Consider the following 23,030-nt stretch of genomic DNA (forward strand, 5'->3'; position numbering starts at 1 on the left):
ACGTCAATTTAAAAAAAAACTTAATAGTTATAATTACTATTCTTCGAACAGATAAATGATACCAATTTTCATTAAAATGATACGTTACTACGGAAATTGAGTGAAGAAAACGTTTTTCTATATCTGCGTTTTTCTATATCTGCGAAAACGTCTTTCTATATCTTTTCTATATTATAATTTATTAATATTATGTATTACATATCTACAGATTGTTTCCGTATAATCGGTTAAAATTTTTACGCAAATAGAGACAATCAACAATTCTTATAAATTATTAAAAATAAAATACTCTTCAAATTTAATGTTAAATTTATAAATAAATAATAATATCTTGATTATTTTTTATTTTTATTTTTATAATTTCACATAGACTTTTTCGTTGAACAACGAAAATTGTATAATATCGAAAATAGATATTCTTAAAATTGATATTTATCTCTATTTTCGTTTAAATTTTTATTGGTTTATATTTTTATTTACATTGATACATTCAAAACAATTGGTAATCGCTCAAATAATTCAATTCACTCCTGAAGGTATAGAATATTGAAAAATAATCAATATGTTGCGAGATGAAATTCCAAGTTATAATTTCTTAATTAGATATACGTATAGATCAAATAATATATTATAGATCACATAATATATTATAATATTGTTTATGTTATATCAACACGATATCATCTATCATGTGAACTTACAATATTTTATTTAATTATATATTATGCAATAATAAGGTAGTGCGATAATAAGATCGATAATAAGAGAGGAAGACATCTCAAGACATATAATCATTTTAAAACATCGCATATAGTTCATATTGAATAAATTATAATAATTTCTTAGAAATAAGTTAGAAATATGTCGATTTAAAATATGTCGATTTTAATCGAAATATTTTACATAACTTATTTCTAAGAAATAAGTTATATAAGATTCTTTTCTAAGAAAATTTTCTTATTTGAAAATTATACATATATATCTAAAGTACATATGTATAGACTTTACGTATATTACTATAGAGAATGAAATATAAGTAATACTAATATAAATAACATAAATTTTAATAAATGTTATTGTTTTATGATTTTTTTTTTAATAAATTTTATTTTACGATAACATTTGAGGCATTTGAAAGTCGAACATACATTATTGTCTTATTATTTATTGTAATAATTTTAGAAATTAATTATTAAAACATATTATTTTCGACTAAAAAAAATTTATTTTTCGAAGTAGATATCTCTAAATCTTGAGAAAAAAAGAAAAAAAAGACGAAGTTTCCTGGTTTGATAGGCCCTGTTTGGTTCAATGTCGGGTAATGGCCATTTTTACACACATTACTTTAGCTCTGACCAATACTCTCACACCTGCACACGTAAGATCAGCCGGAGCTTCCCTTCTTCACGTGAGATGGCGGAGGCTGATGGTGTTTAAGCCACGGCACTTTCTGCCACGTGTCCAGGGACCTTCCTCAGAGCTAAGAGTTACTAGGAACTCGATTGTAGCTCCGCGGTGCTAACCCAAAGAACTTCTCGTAGTTCCATTTTGGAACAGCTATATAAAGTAAAATACGGTTCGAAGACTGCTAGCGAGAAACGTGAAAATTGAACAATATAACATATATTTTATTTAAAATTATATCTATAATATCATATTTTATTTATAAGAGATTTTTCTTTATTAAAATAATTGTTTTATATAAATTAATATATATATTATTAAATAATTATAAAAACTTGAAACTTTTCTATTGCCCTTAAGCCTGTATCAGACTACGCATTAAAGATTGAAGATTGCAATTTGACCAATTAAAACGAAGAAATTTTAACTCCTTTGGTTGTGATTGGTCGAACTTTAATCTTTAATCTCTAATCTTTAATTTTCGTATTCAACGTAGTTTGATACAGGCTTTATCCATTGAGCTCTTTTTTACTCTCGCTGATCTATCATACACATTCCTCGTCCAGCTTTTCCCCTCCCTTTTCCAGCCATTCTGGTCCAAAGTCTCAATCATAGAATTAACATAATTCTTGCTATTCATGCCTGATAAATACATATGACGATAACGTAACGATATTATTAACGCAAAATAAGTGAGTACGACGAAATAATCATTGTCAGGTGATCGTTAATTATTTATTTTTACGAGAGATTGAAGTTGATAACTATTATTTGGCTGACCACTGTGCGGATCTTATCGAAGTATAAATATTGGATTTGATATACGAATATTGGGTAATATATATAAGATGTAATGTACGCACATAAGATAGTTTGACATGTAAAAAAATTGCCAAATTTTTATTCTTTTGTAGGAAATTCTAATAACAATATACAAAAAATGGCATTTCGTGAATTAGTGGAAGGAGACTGTGGAGGTCCCAGCTCTTTAATGCGCCTTGCATCACATTATGTACAAGATCATGGTTTCAAGGAGGAAGGAATTCAGCCTTTTAGGCCATCCGAGACTTTTCAAACACAGGATGCGGATCAATTAGTTCAACAATTTTTAGAAGAGCCTGCCTGTCCACAGACATTTCGTATGGACAATTTACTACAAGAAATGAGAGATATCGATCAAAATATCCATCCTCCGATAGCAGCACCTGGAGTCGTCAAAGAATTAAGTGATTTAGATACAGCTTGGGAAAATCTATGTTTTAAGTCTGCTAAGCAATTTGAAGTAATTTCATAAAATATTCATTTGCTACGTACAGTTTCTCTCTATATATCTTTTTAGCATTTAAAATATTTACTTATTATAATAAAATATAGGAACATCATGTGGATAATATATGGAATACACCTTTAATGCAATCCACTCAAGAAGAAAACACACAGTTTCTTGAAACTAGCAAACTTGGTCTAGATTCAAAATGGGTGGAAGATTATTTGGAACATAACATAAACAGTGTACAAGATAATATTAACAAAAATAATGCACAAATTATAAAAGATGAAGATCCAAATTATGCATATTCAAGATTTATGAAATTTATGAAACAGGAAGGTGATATTCCAATAGAAGCGCAAAGAGAAATAGCCAACTTGGATGATGGAATTGAAGAATTAGAGCAATATTTTGTACATAAACAAAAACCAGAAGATAGTTCAATTGATAATATTAATTATGACGGTACAGTCTTAAACAAGGTAGAAGAAGAACTAGAAGCTGCGGGTACATGGATAGACGAATTTGAAAAGGAAAATCCATCCTCAGGTATTTTTAGCCTTTCTTTGAAAATATATATTTTATATATGTATGTGTATAATATATTGTGATAAATATAAAAATATGATACATCTTAGAATATAAATTAGATTCATTATGGAAGCGGTTTCAAGATGAATGGGACAAAGTATCTGCAGACGAGCTCTCTTCCACACATCCATGGGTATCAGAATTTGATACATATTATGATCCATTTAACAAAGAATATGAATTTTGTGAAACAAATCCTATGAAGGATTTACCAAATGCACTAGCAGAAGGCAAGAAACGGTTAGAAGCAGGAGATTTACCAAGTGCTGTACTCTGTTTTGAGGCAGCTGTTCAGCAGGATGAAAATAATGTTGAAGCTTGGCTACTTCTTGGTAAAACACAAGCTGAGAATGAACAGGATCCTTTAGCTATCTCTGCTTTGAATCGTTGTTTGTGCTTGGAACCATCTAACAGTGTTGCTCTTATGGCATTAGCAGCTTCTTATGCAAATGAGTCCTATCAGAAACAAGCCTGTCTAACATTGAAAGAGTGGTTACTAAAAAATCAAAAATATAAGCATCTATCAATTCCAGAGTCTAATCTTACAAAAGACAAGCAACAGAATTTCAGTGTGTCTACCTTATTATATGAGTAAGTTAAAAATAAATTTTAATGCTGAAAAAATATTATTTTCAACATAACATTTTGTTGTAGTAAAGTATATGATGAAGTCAAAGATTTATATATTCAAGCAGCGAGAATGAATCCTCGAGATGAAATTGATGCGGATGTACAGTGTGGACTAGGTATATTGTTTAATTTGTCAAGTGATTATAATAAAGCTGTAGATTGTTTCCAAGCAGCTTTACAAGTACGTCCTGATGTAAGTGTAACTTACTTCTATTTTGGTTTCTTTTTCTATTATATTGGGCTAACCAGTATACTTTGATACTACTCAACTATATCAATATATTTAACTATACATTTCCAAAAGGACTCCAGATTATGGAATAGATTAGGTGCCACTCTGGCTAACGGTCAGCGATCAGCAGAAGCTGTAAATGCATACCATCGTGCCTTAGAACTATCGCCAGGATTTATTCGAGCACGTTACAATCTCGGCATATCTTGTGTTAATCTGGGAGTGTATAAGTAAATATAATTTTTTTTTAATTGTTTTTTATTATTTTTTTATTGTTTTTTTTATAATTTTAAAATATGAAGGAAATTGCCTTGTATCAATAAAATCATATGATATAGAGAAGCAGGTGAACATCTTTTGACAGCCTTAAATCAACAAGCTGCAGGAAGAGGTCCACAGGCCAACACTGTATCCCCTAAAGCAATGTCAAACACAATATGGTCTACATTAAGACTAGTTATATCATTGATGCATAAATATGAATTGATGGAAGCTGTAGAAAACAGGTAATTTTGTAGTCATTTTATTTTTTACAATTAGAATAATCTATTAGAAGGGATTTACAACAATAATTCAAAATATGTTATTCTCTTTTTTTCAGAGATTTGTCTAAGTTAAATAAGGAATTTGAAATCATATAAATGGATGCAAATGATTTATCAAATCAAACAATCTGAAAATGAATTACACAATATGATTCATTTTTATATAAATTATTTTGTAGAGGTGAGAAATGAAAAAAATGTTTTTTCCAATATACGTTAGTAAAATATACAATACATATAATTTGCAAAAATAAAATCTGAAATATTTTAAATAATTAAGAACAAAAAATATGCAAATATAAAAGATATATTCAAAAATATGCAAATATAAAAGATATTATTGAACATTGTCTCACATATTGATTTTTTGACCAGTTCAAAAATAAATATCCATTTTAATCATTTTCAGTTTATTCAATATAATTGAAATAATAGCTATAGTAGCTTTTTGATATAATGTGAATAAAATATAAAAAAATTAAGAAAATTAATTAAAATAATATAGAAACTATATTAACTTTTAACTATTTTAAATTTTATTTTAATAATATAGTTTCTATATTATTTTAACAATATAATTATGAACACATTTGATAATATTAAGGGACAATTATATATATATACACACACACACACAAAGTGAATCACAATGTTATAAGCTTATAAATCCACAATTAAAAATCCAAAAGTATATTTTAAAAAAATTTTTTAATTAAATTAAGTTCAGGTTTCTCTAAAACAAATGGAAAATAACTTTAAAATTTCAAATGGAACATTCTATAATTAATTACATATTTGAATTCAAGAGGGAAAAAAAATTTTACCCACAACATTAACGTTTTTATCAAAAGTTATGTGTGTGTATTTTTATATTTATTGTTATTGTTATTTATTTATATATCAGATTACCGTAATATTAACAAAAATAAATTTTAAAATATATTTTTTTTTAACAGATCTATTAATGATTATTAATAACTATTGATTATCTTGTTAAGGATTGCAACAGATATAAATAAATTATAAAAGAACAATTGCTGAATATTATGTATTTTTTAAATTTTATAATGAATTATAAATATTATTGATCAATTCTAACATAATTAGATTTACAATAAAGAAGAAATCATTCCTAAAGGCACATCAAAGTTACATATTCTGTAACACTTAAAAATTGATTACATAAAACTATTCATTAGGATCAACAGATTGATAAAAACTATTTTAATAAAATTCATCTTACTAAAGACATATCTGTCCCAGAAGCAGAACAAATTTGATAATTACGAAAAATCTTGATACAATGCTATAATAGTTCTGTGTGTATAGTTCATACATTTATATAATTACTTCTACACGCAATTAATTATAATATAATTACAGTAATTTTCTTAATTTTGGTTTTCATCTACATGTATTTTTATAAGCATTAATATCGCACTGTTTTCATATCATAATAGATTATAGATAATAGATAATAACGCACACATTTATATATAACTTAATTAAAAACCTTGTGCACGCATCTATGTTTGCTCAAGCATAGTGTGTGTGAGTGTTTTCGATGCTTAACACACTTTGCTATAATGAAGGTAATTTTCCTTTTGTTAGACTTTTTTATTCTCTTCCTCATAAAATTAAAATCAACAAGATATAATTAATATATTCCATAAATTTTACTTTTTGTAGAAGTAATATGCTTCAAATATTATTGGTTTACGTTAATATTTGTCAAATTTGTATATTAAAATTATTGCGCCTCTGGAACAGATTCTTTTTATATCTTTAGTCGCAATATATCTATATAAAACACGATTCAACAATTAATTATAGACAAATTCTTTTTCTAGTATTTGTTTCCGAGCTTTTCTTTTTTATAATTAATGACAATTATTCATTATTAAAAATGGGTGCATTAGCACAACTATTAACTAACGAACATTAGCTTATGTGGCTACATTGATCAGGAACATATGTCTGAAACATTCGTAGAAATAGTTAATTTGCGATTATAAGTGCACATAAAGTAGTCTTTCGTAATATAATTGTTAAAACGTGATATTGGAATTTATATTTGTAATTCCTCAATCATTTTTTTGACTAGAAATTAGCTAATAAATATTTAATGAATATTCCTATCTTCACAACTTTAGAGTTGTTAAAAGTTGTTGTCCAGTTTCCATTATCAACGATTTTACGTGATCCGCGTGCATTATTTGATTGCACATTTCGGTGCATCGTTGAAACGTTGCCATGTCATCTCGAGGCAAGACGCGATGAAGACTTTTCATAGGTAACGTATGCGGCAAATAGTTCAAGATCTCTATAAATTTGAGAAAAGAGATTATTTTATTATACATATATTATATATTATTTATATATATTAACTTACCCTTCATAATCTGTGTATATAAGAGCTGTAATTCTTGTTGCATCATTGAGGCAGCAATTTTATCCTGTGTTAATTCAATAAGATATTTCCATTCGGTATCTTTTGTATATTTATCCTGAAATAGAAAAACAATGAAATAAATATTCGGGCAAGATTCACATTTGAATCTAGAGTATTATGTATATCATAAATACCTTTGCATATTGTACTATAGCCTGTGGACAATTATCCATCAGAATTGTCGTTACTTCTTCTGTATTTTGAATGCATAAAGTCTTGAGAGATAAGTTTCCATCAATATTTTGCGTTTCAAGGAATTGCTTGACTTCGTGCAAACATTCAACTGGTAAAAATTCACACGACAATACAGATTGCAATTTAAACAATTCTTTAGGTATAATCTTTTCGCTTTCGGATGCATTATTAAGATTTGTCAAATCTTTAAAATCGTTCATGTTTAAAATTTTCTGATAATCTTTAGCATATGGTGGCATTTTATTCAAATAGCTGGGTCGATACTTGGCGAACATAAAGTACTCCTTATCGTTCTTCTCCTCATCATCTTGGAAATCAGTTTTATATACTTTTGTTTGAGTTAATTTACCTAGATATGATCGCACTAACAATTTGAACGCTTCGACGAGAGCAAAGTCCGAGCGTATCTGATTTTTATTTACGACTGATGGCCACTCAATCATAGACTTCGAGCTGAAATAATCATGTAGATATTTTTCGAGAAAAACTTGCAACGTAGCAGCCGCATTGTGTCCGTCTCTTCCAACTCGTGACGGTAAATATTCCAGGAATACTTGTATGATTTGATGCAACGATAACGCACCTTCATCTTCTATTATCTGTATGAGAATATCCGCGAAAGTGGTATTTTTTATAAGCATCAATGTACCAGCAAAATCCGAAAAAGTGGGGATCATAGGACTTCTTTTTTTCATTGCAGTTATATCGAACAGCAATTCCCAACGTGCCAGGATGATCTGCTTAATACATTGCACAGAAACTGGTTCCAGCACCTTCTCCGCTTGCTCCTGCTTATCGGCTTGGATGTATAAGAGTGCCAAGGCAAGTTTGACAGTGTCATCGGTCTCGTGTGTTAGCAGAAGATTGATTAATTTCTCAGTAGCGTATTCCCTCAGTACAGGACTGCTGAAAATCAATTTCAACAAATCTTCCTTCTCCAGCTTACAAATGATTTCTATAATATTATACCCTTGGAAGAGCGCGTCCGCCTCGGGTCCGCTCTTCATCGTAAAAAGCGCATCCGTCAAGAATGTTAAGAGTCCTGGCGCGTCCTGACTACACTTTCTAGATAATACTTCCGAAGGCTTCAATCCAGACATCTTGTAGTAAGGAATACACAAATCCCAATCCGATTCAATCTCTGATCGTATGTAGTAATCTGCGAGCAACGCACAGGATTGATTATAGAGATTCTTCAATTTAAGATCATTTTTATGCATTGTATCGTCAAGTTCTTCATTATCCGGATCGTTGGATATATCTTTCGCCAAGCGTATCAAGGTATGTGCTTCTCCCAGCAAATGTCGATAAGTACTTGGACTGGAGGATTTATGATTTTTTGCCGCATTCAAGATGTCGAAATATATATTTTCGAGTTTAGGTAGATTTAGAGAGTACATGGTCCAAGAATTATCAGCTTTAGCCAACAACACTATGTAAGTTTTTGTATGCAATAATTTTTGTATTCCTAGGAACGGCCTCAAACCGATTAGACTTACCGGTTCGGTAATACTGGGGCAAGTTACTCTAATGCCATCCATGCAGTTTGAAAGTTTTGCAATATGATGAGAAAGACGTAATGTGTAGGATTCCAGACCAGCCTCGGTCAATGCATGAAGTATTGTATGTTCCAATGCTACATGATGAACAGGTGCAGTAAATGGATAAGTAGTCAAACACGTCGCGTCCAGGGAATTATTGCTTGCTGCTGAAAAGTGATACAAGTATCCCTCCTGTGTAGTGCAAACGAAGCAACTCACACCCTGCAAATATCTGTACTTGTCAGATTTCAACATAGATTTCTTCACGCCAGTAACGTTACATTCTCTCTTCATGTATAATGGTTTTAATATCAGGCATCTAAAGATATCTAAAATTCCATCTATCTTGATATTATTATTGCCAGCATTGATTTTCAGACATAACAAATTTTTTATTATATAATTTTCAGACCAACCTATGTCAGGCGAAGTTGTCTTGATGAAGATTCTTATGTCTGCTGAATTTAGGATAAAGGGACTGAGAGCATGACCTGGTCCAGCTCTTTCTGAACTTATTAATGGTAAATTCACTGTAAGTGGTTGCGAAGTGGGATCAATTATTCCATGCGTAATTAGTCTATGCATTTCATCTTTTTCATTGCATATTAAGTACTCCCAGTCTATATAATTTCTATCGTTGCTTGATTTTGTTTTGTTAAAGTCAGCGATTTCCAATTTATACCATGCACTACCTTTTGTGCTCTTGTGCTTTTTATCTTTGGATTTTACATTAGTTATCACTGTCTCATTATTTTCAGATGTTATGTATTGGTAATCTTGATCTATAGATTTATGTTTTGTATTTGTTCCTTGCGACATATCTTCATTCCCAAGGCTATTACTATTTTCTACTAGAGATGAATCTGTGGATATGGATGTCTTATCGACAGAAGAGGAATTTGTAGAAGCTAAAGAGCTAAGTTGGTCAATATCTTCGTACATTGAATTTGTGAGACGAAAAACGGACAAATTTACATTATCCATAATTGCTATAAAATCTTCTACAATTTCCATGTGTGTCGGTGCGAACGAAAATCCCAAGGACCATGGTCTAGATTCAAAATCTATAAATTTCATTTTTGATACTTGTTGCGTTTCAATCTTGAACTCGTGTAAAACAGCAGTGTTTCCTGAGGCTACTAATAAGTTACCGGTGCTCTGACAGCAGGCGATCAATGTAGGTTGCATATTTAGAGGTAATTCTATCATCTCCAAGCTATTCAAGGGTCGATTCAAACTCGGAGTAACACGTCCGGCGATTCTGGCTCGCATCGGCTGACTCTGATCCTTCACCGTAGCCCAGTTCACATAAATTCTTACAAAATTAGAAGTGACTTTATTCGCATGATTATTGCTCACAGTGTCTCTGAGATATTTTGATTCCAGTGTCACAATGTAATCTCCCTTAGCGCAATGTACCATTTGATTGATCATGTCTACTGTGGGGAAAACAGTGCGCAATTTGACATCCGAATTCATCAGTTCCCACACTTCCACGCAGTGTGTAGATAATGCCAGCAGAAGCATTTCTCGCCTCTGGCTGGTGGCTGTGCACGTTGCCGTGGGTTCCTCGATCTGGGTGACATTTTGCCCCAGGAAATTGTGCACTGTTATCACACGCACCATATTTGCTATACTTTTTATGCTATACCTATGTAGCGTAACACAACATTATTATAATATAATATACATATATATAATATACTATATTTTTATACTTTCATCAGAGTGTTTTTACTTCGTTGACAATTACATGTAAGCGTCATTACTGATTATTGATTACCGAGAGTATCGCATGCACATCAATATTAATAAAATGACTCTTGATGTTCGCAGGCTCCACGAGAAAGCGATAATTCTTTGGATGTTCTTCCGTAAAGCCTCGGACTATCGAAGCCGCAGGTGCGTCATTCACTGACATTCCCGCAAGCGTGCATGTCACTGCAAATCAGCGTAAATACGACACAAGGAGAATAAGTGAATCGCATCAATGATCACGATTACGTCGCTCGCACGATGCATTCCCAGCAATCGACATCATGCTCGAAATTTGTCTCGTTTTTAGGATTCGTAAGGTGTAATTTGAACAAATATTGGAAAGAAGAGAGACTTCAGATGCAGTTCGTTTGACATTGCACAGCATAATGCGCTTGCGCGGAACGGGCTTGACAAGTCAGGTGTCAGGTTAAGCTGGTCCGCGCGCGACGAGTCAAATGTCAAATTATTCTTTGAGTGGTAATACGTATATTGTTGACATAATTCCTGGTAAATGCGCACTCGAATATAATTAAATGCTGGAAAATAAAATTAATATATATTATATTTAAAATGTAATAATAATATATATTATATTTAATAATAATATATAATAAATAATAATATATAATAAAATAATAACTAGCATGCTATAGTATATTTCTCCTATAGTTTCATGACTATGTACTATCTGTGCCCATACCTTAGTCAGTATATGTTCGAATAATGAATATACAAAAAATATTGTAATGAAATGAATTATTTAAGGAAATATGGCGACAATAAAAAAAATAAAATAATGTCTAATTCTATTTTGTAAAATAAAGTATAAATTCTATTTTGTTAAATTTTTGGTGAAAAAATTGGAGCGTTTGATCACGTTGCGATTGACCACAGCCAATTATATCGACCTGTGCCTAGGGTAACCAGCAACGATTAACCAATCAGAGAGTCCTATTTTGAATTGGCCAATTGGCGACGTGGTCAATCGGGTGCCACCCAAAAAATTCTGTACACAACTTTAATGCGCAGACATATAATTTTAGCTAAGGTAATACATTAAAAAGAGAGACGGCAATACCAAGTAGATACTGTCTCCCTCGGCTCGAGATGACTGGACAATAACAAAGGCAGCGCTCGTTCGCTGGTGTGAAAGGAAAAAGGTATGAGAGATAAGATATCACGTTATTACTGATATCAGCATTGTTGGAGGAGTTTGAAGTGAGTGTTCATTACATCTATCCAGCTGACGCATTAATTTTGATACTGTTGTGTTTCTGAACATATTACCATTGTTTAACAATCATGGCATTACCATCAACATTGGAAACATTATTTAAGTATGTTTTGTGCCTTATATTTTATATGAATGCATATATTTGTTAAGAGAGATTTTTGGATAGATTTAATTTTCTTTGCCCCTAACTAACTATTATTTTTTTTCACATTTTTATAGATATATAGATGACCATAAGCAGGAATATATAAATAATTTGAAAGAAGCAGTAGCTATTAAATCTGTATCAGCATGGCCAGATCATAGAGATGAAATAATAAAAATGATGAATTGGGCAGAAGCGAAATTGAAAAATCTTGGAGCAACTACAGAATTAGTTGACATAGGCAAACAGACTCTTCCTGATGATAGCAAAATTCCGCTTCCTCCTGTATTACTTGGAGATCTTGGGTCTGATCCAAAAAAGAAAACTGTACTTTTGTATGGACATTTGGATGTACAACCGGCACTAAAAGAAGATGGCTGGGATACCGAACCTTTTATACTTATTGAAAAAGATGGAAAGCTTTTTGGACGAGGTAGTACTGATGACAAAGGGCCAGTTCTCTGTTGGATACATGCATTGCAAGCTTACAAAGCAAGTGGAATTGATATTCCTGTTAATCTCAAGGTATTACTTAATAAGATATTTAAAGATATTATATTCAACTTCGATATCAATTAATAGTTCTTTTGTTATTATCTTTGTATATGTACTAAATCTTTAAAATTTTTGTATAGTTTGTTTTTGAAGGAATGGAAGAAAGTGGAAGTGAAGGTTTAGATGAGCTTCTTTGGGCAAAGAAAGACAGTTTCCTAAAGAATATAGATTATGTCTGCATATCTGATAACTATTGGCTGGGTACTAAAAAGCCATGTATTACTTATGGTCTGCGAGGTATCTGCTATTTCTTCATAGAAGTTACTTGTGCTGCCAAGGATTTGCATAGTGGTACTTTTGGTGGATGTGTACATGAAGCTATGGCAGATCTGATTTACTTAATGAATACTTTGGTTGATGTTAATGGCCATATTTTGGTAGATGGTATTTATGATGATGTAGCTAAAATAACTGAAGCTGAATTGGCTAGTTATAAAGATATAGATTTTGATGTGGGTGAATTTAAGGAAACAGTTGGATCTAAGCAACTGTTGCATAAAGAAGACAAGGTATATATATGTTCATATATATACATATATATTTAGAAACATATTGGTATTCCAATTTGTATCTCTTCCTGCAGATTCATCTTTTGATGCATCGTTGGAGGCAACCCAGTTTATCCCTTCATGGAATACAGGGTGCTTTCAGTGAATCAGGAGCGAAAACTGTAATTCCGAGCAAAGTTATTGGCAAATTTTCAATCAGGATAGTACCTCATATGACTCCAGATAAAACAACCGAGAAAGTAATCGCATATATCAATAAAAAATGGCAAGCCAGGGGTAGTCCAAACAACATGAATGTAAATATGTATCACGGTGGGAAACCGTGGACCGAGAATCCTGAACATCCGAATTACATGGCTGGTCGAAGAGCTACTCAACATGTTTACAAAGTGGAGCCCGATCTCTCTCGTGAAGGTGGATCAATTCCAGTTACTCTCACATTCCAGGAAGTTACTGGTAAAAATGTATTGCTCCTACCAGTTGGACAAGGCGATGATGGTGCGCATTCTCAAAACGAAAAATTGAACGTACATAACTACATCCAAGGAGTAAGTATAATTGAATTAGCGCAATTTTTTAAAATCTACTAATCCTGAATATTTTCATTTTAAAATTATAATTAATGTCTTTATTTGCAGACAAAACTACTTGGAGCTTACTTATATGAGGTTGCTCAAGTGTAATATTTTGTTGTTGAAGTTTATTTATCAAGGATATAAGTTATATGGCATTTCGTATTACAAACATATATTTAGACAGTCTGACATTCAGATATCTGTAATTTTTTAATTATAAGTGCAAAACATTGAATTATAATGAATTTTTAATCATCTTTTTTCTTTACAGAAATTTTTTTTTAAAGGTATAAAGGTTTAAAGATATTTTGTAAAGGTTTTGCATAAAAAATGTTTAAAGCTAACAAAATATTCTTAGCAAAAAATATATATATATATATATATATATATATATATATATATATATTTCTAAAACAAATTGTTCTCTTATATAAAATATTTTATATATCACTTTGTAATCTTTAATAACCAAGCTGGTTGTCCTCTATGTGCATTAGCAGGTAAATATATTTCTAATTTATCATCGGATTGTTTCCACTAAAATTTACATGAAATTATTTTATTACATTCTTTATGAAAATTGGACAAAAGCAGAAACATACTTACAGAAATAATTGATGAGTGGCCAATTAATTGTATTTGGAAATTCTTTGAAGTTTTAAGCGAACCTAACAATAAAATATCATTTTCTGGCCATTCTAAAATTGAGGCATATAGTTGTTTTTCATCTTTACTTTGTGTGTACCAAGTGCTTCCTGTTAAGGTATCATTTTGTACGGTCCAAGGCTTAGTATTGTAAATAGCTTCTCCATTAACTGCTAGCCAAGCACCTAGCAAAAAAAAGTTTATATATAAATAAAATTATCTAAAGATCAATATAATGTATTAATAATGTAATTAATAATGAAAAATATGATAAGATACAGCATATTTACCTATTCCACGCAGTCTTTCTTCAAATATTGGTGAGATGATCCCATCTTTTGTTGGTCCAACGTTCATCAGTAAGTTTCCACCACAGCTTACAGTGATTATTAATTCTTTCACTAATTCTGCCAATGTTAAATATTCGGATAAAACAGCGTTTCTACGAAATCCCCAAGATTTTTTATCAATAGTCATACAGTTTTCCCATTTGTGTGAAAGAAGTACACCTAAAAAGAGCAAAATCTTATTAATTAAAAAAAATATATTTATTAACTTAATAATATCTTTTAATCTTTTTTTTGGTACTATATAATTTTAAATTTTACTTACCAGGATTAAAACGATCAGTACATGTAAAGAAACCACCATGATGGCATGGTATATTGCTGCCCCATCTATCATTCACCACAACTGTGTCTTTCACAGGACTTTCATTGTATAACCATGCTAAAAATTCCTTTGATTTCCAATAAGAATCTGATGCTTCCCAATCTCCATCGGACCAAACTACTTCTGGTTTGTAAGTTTCTACTAACTCTTGTAACTCTGGTATTATTTTTTGAGTTACAAATGTATCTGTTGTAAAATTATTTTTTTTATCTGTTAAATAAAGAGGATTATACCATTCATACATAGAATGGTACAAGCCAAATTTTATATTTGTGTCATGTCGAATAGCTTCTGCTAGTTCACCTGTTTTCATCAGAGAATATATAAGATTTTTATATATTTAATATAACAAATTTGATTATATTTTTTATAAATATCTATTATCTTTTATTTTTACATCTATATTACCAATAAGATTCTTTCTAGGTCCCACATCCATAGAATTCCAACTGAATGAATATCTTGATGGCCATAGTGTATATCCTTCATGATGTTTGCTTGTCAATACAACATATTTTGCACCAGATGCTTTAAATAATTCAGCCCACTCAGATGCATTGAAGAATTCAGCAGTAAAATCACGTGCAAAATCTTGATAGGTAAAATTTGGAGGATATCTTTGTTTCATAAAATCATGATATTTCATACTTGTAGTCTCCTCTGTGCAATATTATACAATAAATATGCATAAGAAATACAATATAATATATCATATAATTATTAATATCACATATATATATATATATATATATATATATATATGTATATATATAAAATATTGAATATATAAAACTTATAAAAGCATTCAACCTTTCCAATTATTCCAAAACCATTCAGAGCCAAAACTAGGTACACTGAATACACCCCAATGAATAAATATTCCAAATTTTGCTTCATCATACCAAGGTGGAAGTGGTCGACTGTCTAGACTAGACCAAGTTGGAACATATTTGGATGCTTTTGTCAAAAGCACAAAATTGACCTCATCTGTTTTCGCTATCACATTAAAGTATGCCTCCACTGATATACAAAGAATCAGCAAAGCGCACAAAATATGTACAAACAGCATCATCCTATCAACAAAAGACTTGTAATGAAAATAATGGACATCAATGTATCTTGTGTCTTTTATATCATTGGTATATTATTTTGAGATTAGATTAGATCAATGATATATTTTTGTAGACAAAGATTATAAATTGTTTGTAATTTATGTATATAACTATGTACACTTTTACGAAAATGTATTATTTTACATAATCATTGAAAGAGATTAGAATGTTTTTTTATTATTAATTTTAGAACATAATTTATGCAAATATATCAGTTTTCAATCTTTGATATTTAATATTTGAATTATGAAAAATATAAAAATTTACAGTAGTATAAATAAGATTTTCTCTCAAATTTTGAAAAATTTATATATTTCAAATTGATAATTGTGCATATCTTATAATCAATAAGTTTCTCATATAATTCTCATATAATTAAAAAAAATAAACATTTTTATTTTATAATATTGCATATAATGCAAATATTATCTCTATATCAATTACATTATCTTTTATCAGTCTGATAGATAATCACATGTTCAAGGCTCCTTATTTTTTCATTCTCATTTCACTCTATTTTTGGTATTTATCTGTATGTCGAATGCATGCATTTATATACATATAAATAAAAAATCATTTGAGATGTAATCTAGTATAGAGATACAGATAAAATAAAGTTGTTTATGCTATATCCATTATTTATACCAAAAGAGTATATTATTACATTTTATAGAATTTGTTTCTCCTCTTCAGATAAATATCTATCTTATGTTGCGACACATTTTTTAGCATTCTTTCTAATTCCACATATGTATCACATTATATTCTTTTATATTTGGAGACATATCTGTAAATGGCCAACAATTACACGTAGGCGAGAGAAATGACAGAGAAGGAGAAATAGATACACCCATATGTATATTGTGGGTGTCTGAAAAATAATTATACATTTATTTTAATTTGTTAAAAAAGAAAAAAACACCAAACATTATTTTAGCAAATTAATTTTCTTTTTACAAAAGATGTGGACTTCACGAATATGTAAACGAGCTTTAATTCGTCTTAATCTTGTTATCAAAAACTATTCTTATCGTCAATTCTCTTGGCGATATGCTTCTGCATAGAAGAAAGAGAATTTAATAGTGCTTGATAAATGCCTCTTCTAATGTTTGTAAAATATAAGCGTACAGTTACTTTCCGAACACCGTGTATTATAACATTTTTCATGACCAATCGTATCGTGCGAAATATTCGCGCAACAATCCTATTTCGTGACGATGTATCGCGCGATTCGAAAACGAGATTTGACGTGACTTGACGTTTTGTTTGTCATGAAAATAGGATCGCATGAATTTAAATCAAAAAGTCTTTCTCTGCAGGGGAAACTCGTTAATAAATAGATATTTTTACCGGCGTTTCGAAGCGGAACTTCCTTCTGTCTCGCTCTTTCGAAGTATCATAATTCAATATGGCTTGGGTACCCTTAGAATCGAATTCAGAGGTGAGCGATCTTTTTGTCAAATTGTAACGAGTATTCCTCTTCGGATTTTATACGAACATGTTTTCTGTTTTAGGTTATGACGAAGGTAAGCGCATCACGTTCAATCGATTAATCTTGTTATTTCCTCGACATCTTCAGTTTTGCGTACGATAATTCATGTTTTTCAATTAATGATGTATTTCTCATGAAAAAAGGTCGATTCGATTTCTTTTTTCGATGCAATTCTAAAATTTGTAAAATTTAATGTATGTATATATAAAGCATCTATTTTTGTAGTTCCTCTACAAGTTGGGTGTTCCGAAGAAATGGGCGATCGTCGATGTATATAGTTTTGACTCTGACTTGTTGGCGATTATCCCTAGACCTGTTCTTGCTGTTATGCTGCTTTATCCTGTTCCCGCAAAGGTATATATGCTAAAATAGATAAAAAAATAAGAGTCTCTACTTTGTTACAACTTTTGTTTACAATTTGGACTTATCGTGTTAAAATAATATGTAATATAATCTGAGAAGATTCATGGATTGCCCTCTTGGTCAAAATCTGACTCTTGATATTTAAGTCATTTTTGAATAGCATTCTGTACTGTATCAAAGAAACAATTCTTGTAAATTTTTCTCATGATAATGTCAGATTTTAATTTAAACATCAATTCAGAAACTTTTGTAATCATTTGATTTAAAAATTATGGAACTCTACAGTTTGGATTTAATTCTTTTCAATTTTGATTTGTTTGGGCTATTAAAGAAATATTTTGAAGAAAGATGATTTCTGAATAATAGTATATAAATAAACAGACTATTATATAAATAAACAGATTAGATAAACAGACTATTATTATAAAAATGATTAAACATCAAGAGTAAGAGTTCATCGAGAAGAAATTTTAAAACTCATACTACAACAAGTGTATTAATCTTCTGGAGTGTAAGACAAGTGCATTAATCTTTTGGAAAATTATATTAAATAGTAATTATTAGCTTATATTTTAACACAATAAGTCCATTTTATGCATAAGTAATAAACGCCATAATAAAATAGGGAATATCATTTTTGAACCTATTTTAATATATATATTAAAACATTGATTTTGATAAAATTAATTTGGTATTGTTCTTAGACTGAAAAGACCGAGGAAGGAAAGGAAGAAGAAGAAGTTAAGGACAGCAAAAGTGATGCTCCAGATTCTATTTACCATATGAAGCAATGTATTTCAAATGCATGTGGAACAATTGCGTTACTTCATAGTGTGGCCAATAATTTGGATGTGTGAGCACTTTTATCAATTATAATCAATTATAATCAATTTATCAATTATAATCAAATTCACAAGTCACATATATACATAAACGGAAATGTATATATATTCTTTTTTTTTATAGGATACAATTGGAGGATGGGTTTCTTAAGACATTTTTGGAACAAACGAAAGGACTCTCGTACGCTGAACGTGGAGAACGTCTAGAAAATGCACAAGAAATTATTGATACTCACATGGAATCTGCCCAGGAAGGACAAACTGAGGTACTTTGTCATTTTGTAGTTGAAAATAATTATTGCCTCTTAAGTCGTGAATTATAAGTATACATATTTGTTTTTTTCTTTAGGCGCCAACTGAAGATATGGAAGTGTACCACCATTTTGTTGCATTTGTACATAAAGACGGTTCTCTATATGAACTAGGTATATATTTTATCTATATTGACTTTTTTGGTTAAAATTTTAATAATAATAGGAGAGCGATTTTATTCGTCTGCGGTATTTAAACTGATTTGGTCACAAATAGATAAATTTCATCAATTCTTTTAATCAGAAATATATATATATATAGAATAAAACTTGATGTTACCAATTATTGAGCAACAATTTCAGCATGGAGCTAATCGTCACCTTACTTAGAATGTATTATAATAACAAAAATTTTTTAGATGGTCGGAAACCTATTCCTATCAATCACGGTCCGACTACGCCCGAAACACTGTTGGACGATGCTGCTCGTGTATGTAAGGAATACATGGAGCGCGATCCGACCGAGGTGCGTTTCACGGCGATCGCCCTTACTGCCAGTGAATAAATGCCATCTCCAAATGCATTCGCCTTTAAGCTAACTTAAGAAAAATTCAAATAATTTATTTACATGTTACAATGTTATACATATTTCGCTTCGGCAACGCATTTATTTTCAGTTTTGCCAGCTTTTTCGACAATATGTAACACGTCAATGAAAGAAATTTATATATGCAATTGTTTATTGCACCGTTTTTATTGAAAGAATCCTACAAACTTGAAACTTTTAATATATTTTCTCCCATATGTAATTTTTATATCAGAATTAATAATATAGAAAGTATAACACGTATAATTGACCGGAAAAAAATCAGAAAATATAAAGTGACATGTGTACGAGATGCTATATATGTGTACACAAAGATCTCTTTAAAACAAACTTCAAATACTGTCAGTCAAGGTCATTGAGTCTTACGTAACAAACTGAAAGACTGCCAAAACGAGATATTTCTATATGCAAATTGGAATTGATTATAAATTAGCATACAATATTTCATTTGGCATAGATTTAATATGCTAATATTTATTAGCATTCGCTTCTAATTATTATCACTTTATATACCTTGCATACATTTTTCTTTTCATTAATAAAGTTTCGACAAATAATATTTCACAAATGACGTATTTACGTCACGTTGGGATATTATGCAGTTGATAAAGGTAAAGATTAACATAAAGTAAAGATAATTATGAAACGAGCAATAAGAGTCTAAAACCGCGGATGGTATTGGGTAATTTTTTTTTTTTTTTTTTTTTTTTTTTTTTTCAAACATTAATTGTGCACAAGATATTTATACATATATTTTACTTGGTGTATATGCCAAGATATAGATTCTCTTGGTTTGAGACTTCTATAACACCCTCTTTATCCCCCTGAAGAGATGTGGACAGGAAAAAAAAAAAAAAAAATTTTCGCGAACAATTAATGTTTGAAAAAAAAAAAAAAAAAAAAAAAAAAAAAAAAAAAAATACGCAATACCATCCGCGGTTTTAGGCTCTTATCGCTCGTTTCATAATTATCATGTTGTTAAATACATAGAGCCGTATTCTTTATCAATTTATAAAGTAAAGAGTCAGTCGAAATAAATTTATTAATATTACAACAAATAATTACAAATATTTAATTTATAAGAGAAAAATACTCGTAAAACTACGAAAACGACTTAAAATAATCGAATTTTTGTTTTAACATTCTAAAAAAAATATTTTACTTTTTTATTTTATCGTTTATATGTATTATTATTCAATTAATAATAAATATATGTCGTTTAACATAAACAGAAACAATCTGAGAAACTTTTTCTCTTTGGTGATATTAATTATTTTGATGGAATAATATATCTTTTGCATAATATTTATTTATAAAAGATAGTATATCTGATTGGAATTATTCATGTAATTTCATAAATAGCGATATGTGCACTTTTCATTATGATTGATTCAAATATTTGTTGATTGAGGATAATTCGCGTTTCTAAATAAAAATAATTTTTGAATATTTAATTATTTAATATACTTATATTTTTTAAAAACAAATTTAATCAAAATTACGTTTATTGAAAAATTTAAAAATATTTATTTTTCTTAATTGGAAACAACTAGGAGAATATAATAAATTATTAACACATCTGTTTTGCATAAATGTTCGTTTATAATTAATTTTTACAGCATTCCATTATCTTTCGAGAGAGTATATTAAATTTTTATTATATGCAAAAATTGTGTTATTGTATTATATAATATATTATATTGCACTATCATTGCAAAAATACAAACGGTCAGTGACCAGTGAAAGTTATTTTGAATCCTCTTCCAAGAGATTATACATCTTGGCACGACTTTCAAAATAGTGACTTTAAAATATAAAATTAAATTATTCCCTCTCCAGTAACACGATTCGTAATATTATTCCAAAATAGAGCATGCTATCTATAAACTTGTCTATAAAGACGCACAATAATGACAAAGATATTCTTCATAAAAATTTAAATTTTTTCTTTATTTATGTTATTTATGTTTTATAATATTATAAATGTATACTATGCAATTTAAGGTGCAGGGGCAAAAAATAATTCCAAATTTGTTTTTTACATACAGGGATCTTTTCGTAGAAAAAGCCAAAAATAATTATTTCGAGCCAATCTTCTGATAAACCAAATGGTACAATCTTTAGAATTATTTATTACGTATTATTTGGAAATATTGTGTCAAAGATATACATATCTCTCTCGAGATATTATGCGTCATTCTAGTGGAAAATTTCACCATTGACTATGTGGACTGGACCAGTTAGCATTGAGGACCGGTTATATTCTAACAAATAAGTTATGCAAAATATTATAAATTACCATGTTGTAAAAACCATAACATTTACTGCATTAATAGCAACATCATTATGTATTTTATTTTTCGGAGTTCTTTGACCTGAATGAAGATAATGCTCAACAAGCGTATAAACACATTTCATAAATTTCAAATTTGATTATGTTATAATCTATTTAATCAGTTTCTTTGTTTTGAAAATTATCCTGCAATCATAATGCAATCATACTAGCTGATTTGCTAACAATTTTTATCATTACTCTAAAACTTCAGTGATAAAAATCTTAGTGATAAGATCAAATAAAATCGCTCGAATCGTTAAAATACAATTAATAAATAATGATTTTGAATAATGAATATTTAATGAATAATGATTTTGAAAATTCGATTTCTGTAGAAAAAATATTGCAACGAAAAATATCTTATTATTTAGTAGAATATACATTAAATGTTCAATATTCTTTTTTAAATTAATAACAACGATCTTCGCAAGAAATTTATGGAGTAAAAAGAAGGAAAAGTATATTTATAATATTTTTAAGTTACATAGAAAATAGCACATTATTTTATACTATAGTTTATGATAATTCAGAAATATATTTGAATCATTTCAAATTCAAGATAACAGACTTAGCCACGTGTAACTTATTGAGTAACTTGTGCATTCGCATATCAACATTTCAAGGTGAAATTTACGATTGCGAAATAGTTTTGCGCGGATTCTGAGTAGAATAGTCTCAGTGGCTGATAAACTGATAAGCCATGATAGAGCAGATTTATTAATCGTGCGATAATATTACGCTTAGTAATGAAATCATTTATTATGGCAATTTAATAAAGCTTTCCGATTAACTACTACGCGATATTTGTATTTCATTAGAGATTTTGTAAATTTTGCGACGTAAGATTTAACGCAATTATGTTTATAAGAAAGCCGCCAAAAGAAATTCTTACTTGCGTGCTTTTCGAAAAGCTTTAAACGATTTTGCGTTCATAATTTGTGATTTATTATAAATTCATTAACATATCTTTAGACATTCACTAACATAACATATATCCTTTATTGTGCAAAAAGAAACACACTCAAACAATTACACGCAAAAAAAAAGGTGCGTTCTTTTTTATGATAGAATTTTA

At 29.6% G+C, this 23,030-nt stretch overlaps 5 protein-coding genes across 10 annotated transcripts; 3 read left to right on the plus strand and 2 right to left on the minus strand.

The window, feature by feature from the left end:
• The first annotated feature begins 1,909 nt into the window (after positions 1-1,909).
• On the plus strand, positions 1,910-4,909 carry LOC105259363 (peroxisomal targeting signal 1 receptor). Of its 4 annotated transcripts, XM_011271254.3 has the most exons (9): positions 1,918-2,238; positions 2,319-2,686; positions 2,779-2,916; positions 3,010-3,223; positions 3,313-3,856; positions 3,920-4,088; positions 4,200-4,357; positions 4,466-4,633; positions 4,729-4,909. In XM_011271254.3, exons 2-9 carry the CDS (start codon positions 2,345-2,347, stop codon positions 4,766-4,768), a joined length of 1,773 nt encoding a protein of 590 aa, XP_011269556.1. In that variant the 5' UTR covers positions 1,918-2,238; positions 2,319-2,344; the 3' UTR covers positions 4,769-4,909. The 4 variants fall into 4 exon arrangements, 3 of the variants coding, with proteins under 3 accessions (XP_011269556.1, XP_011269553.1, XP_011269555.1); XM_011271251.3 differs by having other exon boundaries at positions 2,779-3,223; XM_011271253.3 differs by having other exon boundaries at positions 1,919-2,238; positions 2,779-3,223; positions 3,325-3,856.
• A 1,604-nt stretch (positions 4,910-6,513) lies between these two features.
• LOC105259364 lies at positions 6,514-11,153 on the minus strand. Its single transcript, XM_011271255.3, has 4 exons — positions 10,644-11,153; positions 7,259-10,511; positions 7,065-7,179; positions 6,514-6,995 (listed from the first exon to the last, which is right to left on the minus strand). The coding sequence occupies exons 1-4, from the start codon at positions 10,661-10,663 to the stop codon at positions 6,814-6,816; spliced, it is 3,570 nt and encodes a 1,189-aa protein (XP_011269557.1). The 5' UTR covers positions 10,664-11,153; the 3' UTR covers positions 6,514-6,813.
• A 556-nt stretch (positions 11,154-11,709) lies between these two features.
• On the plus strand, positions 11,710-13,883 carry LOC105259365 (cytosolic non-specific dipeptidase). 2 transcript variants are annotated; one of them, XM_011271256.3, is made up of 5 exons: positions 11,710-11,955; positions 12,072-12,522; positions 12,633-13,061; positions 13,136-13,609; positions 13,700-13,883. In XM_011271256.3, exons 1-5 carry the CDS (start codon positions 11,921-11,923, stop codon positions 13,742-13,744), a joined length of 1,434 nt encoding a protein of 477 aa, XP_011269558.1. In that variant the 5' UTR covers positions 11,710-11,920; the 3' UTR covers positions 13,745-13,883. The 2 variants fall into 2 exon arrangements, with proteins under 2 accessions (XP_011269558.1, XP_025262014.1); XM_025406229.1 differs by having other exon boundaries at positions 11,716-11,778.
• Positions 13,884-14,054: 171 nt separating this feature from the next.
• LOC105259371 (alpha-L-fucosidase) lies at positions 14,055-16,896 on the minus strand. Its single transcript, XM_011271265.3, has 7 exons — positions 16,730-16,896; positions 15,764-16,026; positions 15,362-15,613; positions 14,894-15,256; positions 14,572-14,790; positions 14,243-14,466; positions 14,055-14,173 (listed from the first exon to the last, which is right to left on the minus strand). The coding sequence occupies exons 1-7, from the start codon at positions 16,795-16,797 to the stop codon at positions 14,084-14,086; spliced, it is 1,479 nt and encodes a 492-aa protein (XP_011269567.2). The 5' UTR covers positions 16,798-16,896; the 3' UTR covers positions 14,055-14,083.
• Positions 16,897-17,260: 364 nt separating this feature from the next.
• On the plus strand, positions 17,261-19,749 carry LOC105259366 (ubiquitin carboxyl-terminal hydrolase isozyme L3). 2 transcript variants are annotated; one of them, XM_020030023.2, is made up of 7 exons: positions 17,261-17,506; positions 17,580-17,650; positions 17,783-17,911; positions 18,625-18,773; positions 18,887-19,028; positions 19,112-19,187; positions 19,433-19,749. In XM_020030023.2, the coding sequence occupies exons 1-7, from the start codon at positions 17,353-17,355 to the stop codon at positions 19,576-19,578; spliced, it is 867 nt and encodes a 288-aa protein (XP_019885582.1). In that variant the 5' UTR covers positions 17,261-17,352; the 3' UTR covers positions 19,579-19,749. The 2 variants fall into 2 exon arrangements, with proteins under 2 accessions (XP_019885582.1, XP_011269560.1); XM_011271258.3 differs by having other exon boundaries at positions 17,271-17,506; positions 17,580-17,591.
• The last annotated feature ends 3,281 nt before the right edge of the window (positions 19,750-23,030 follow it).

This window comes from Camponotus floridanus, unplaced genomic scaffold (assembly GCF_003227725.1).
Source record: "Camponotus floridanus strain SB8 unplaced genomic scaffold, Cflo_v7.5 scaffold136, whole genome shotgun sequence".
Taxonomy (NCBI): domain Eukaryota; kingdom Metazoa; phylum Arthropoda; class Insecta; order Hymenoptera; family Formicidae; genus Camponotus; species Camponotus floridanus.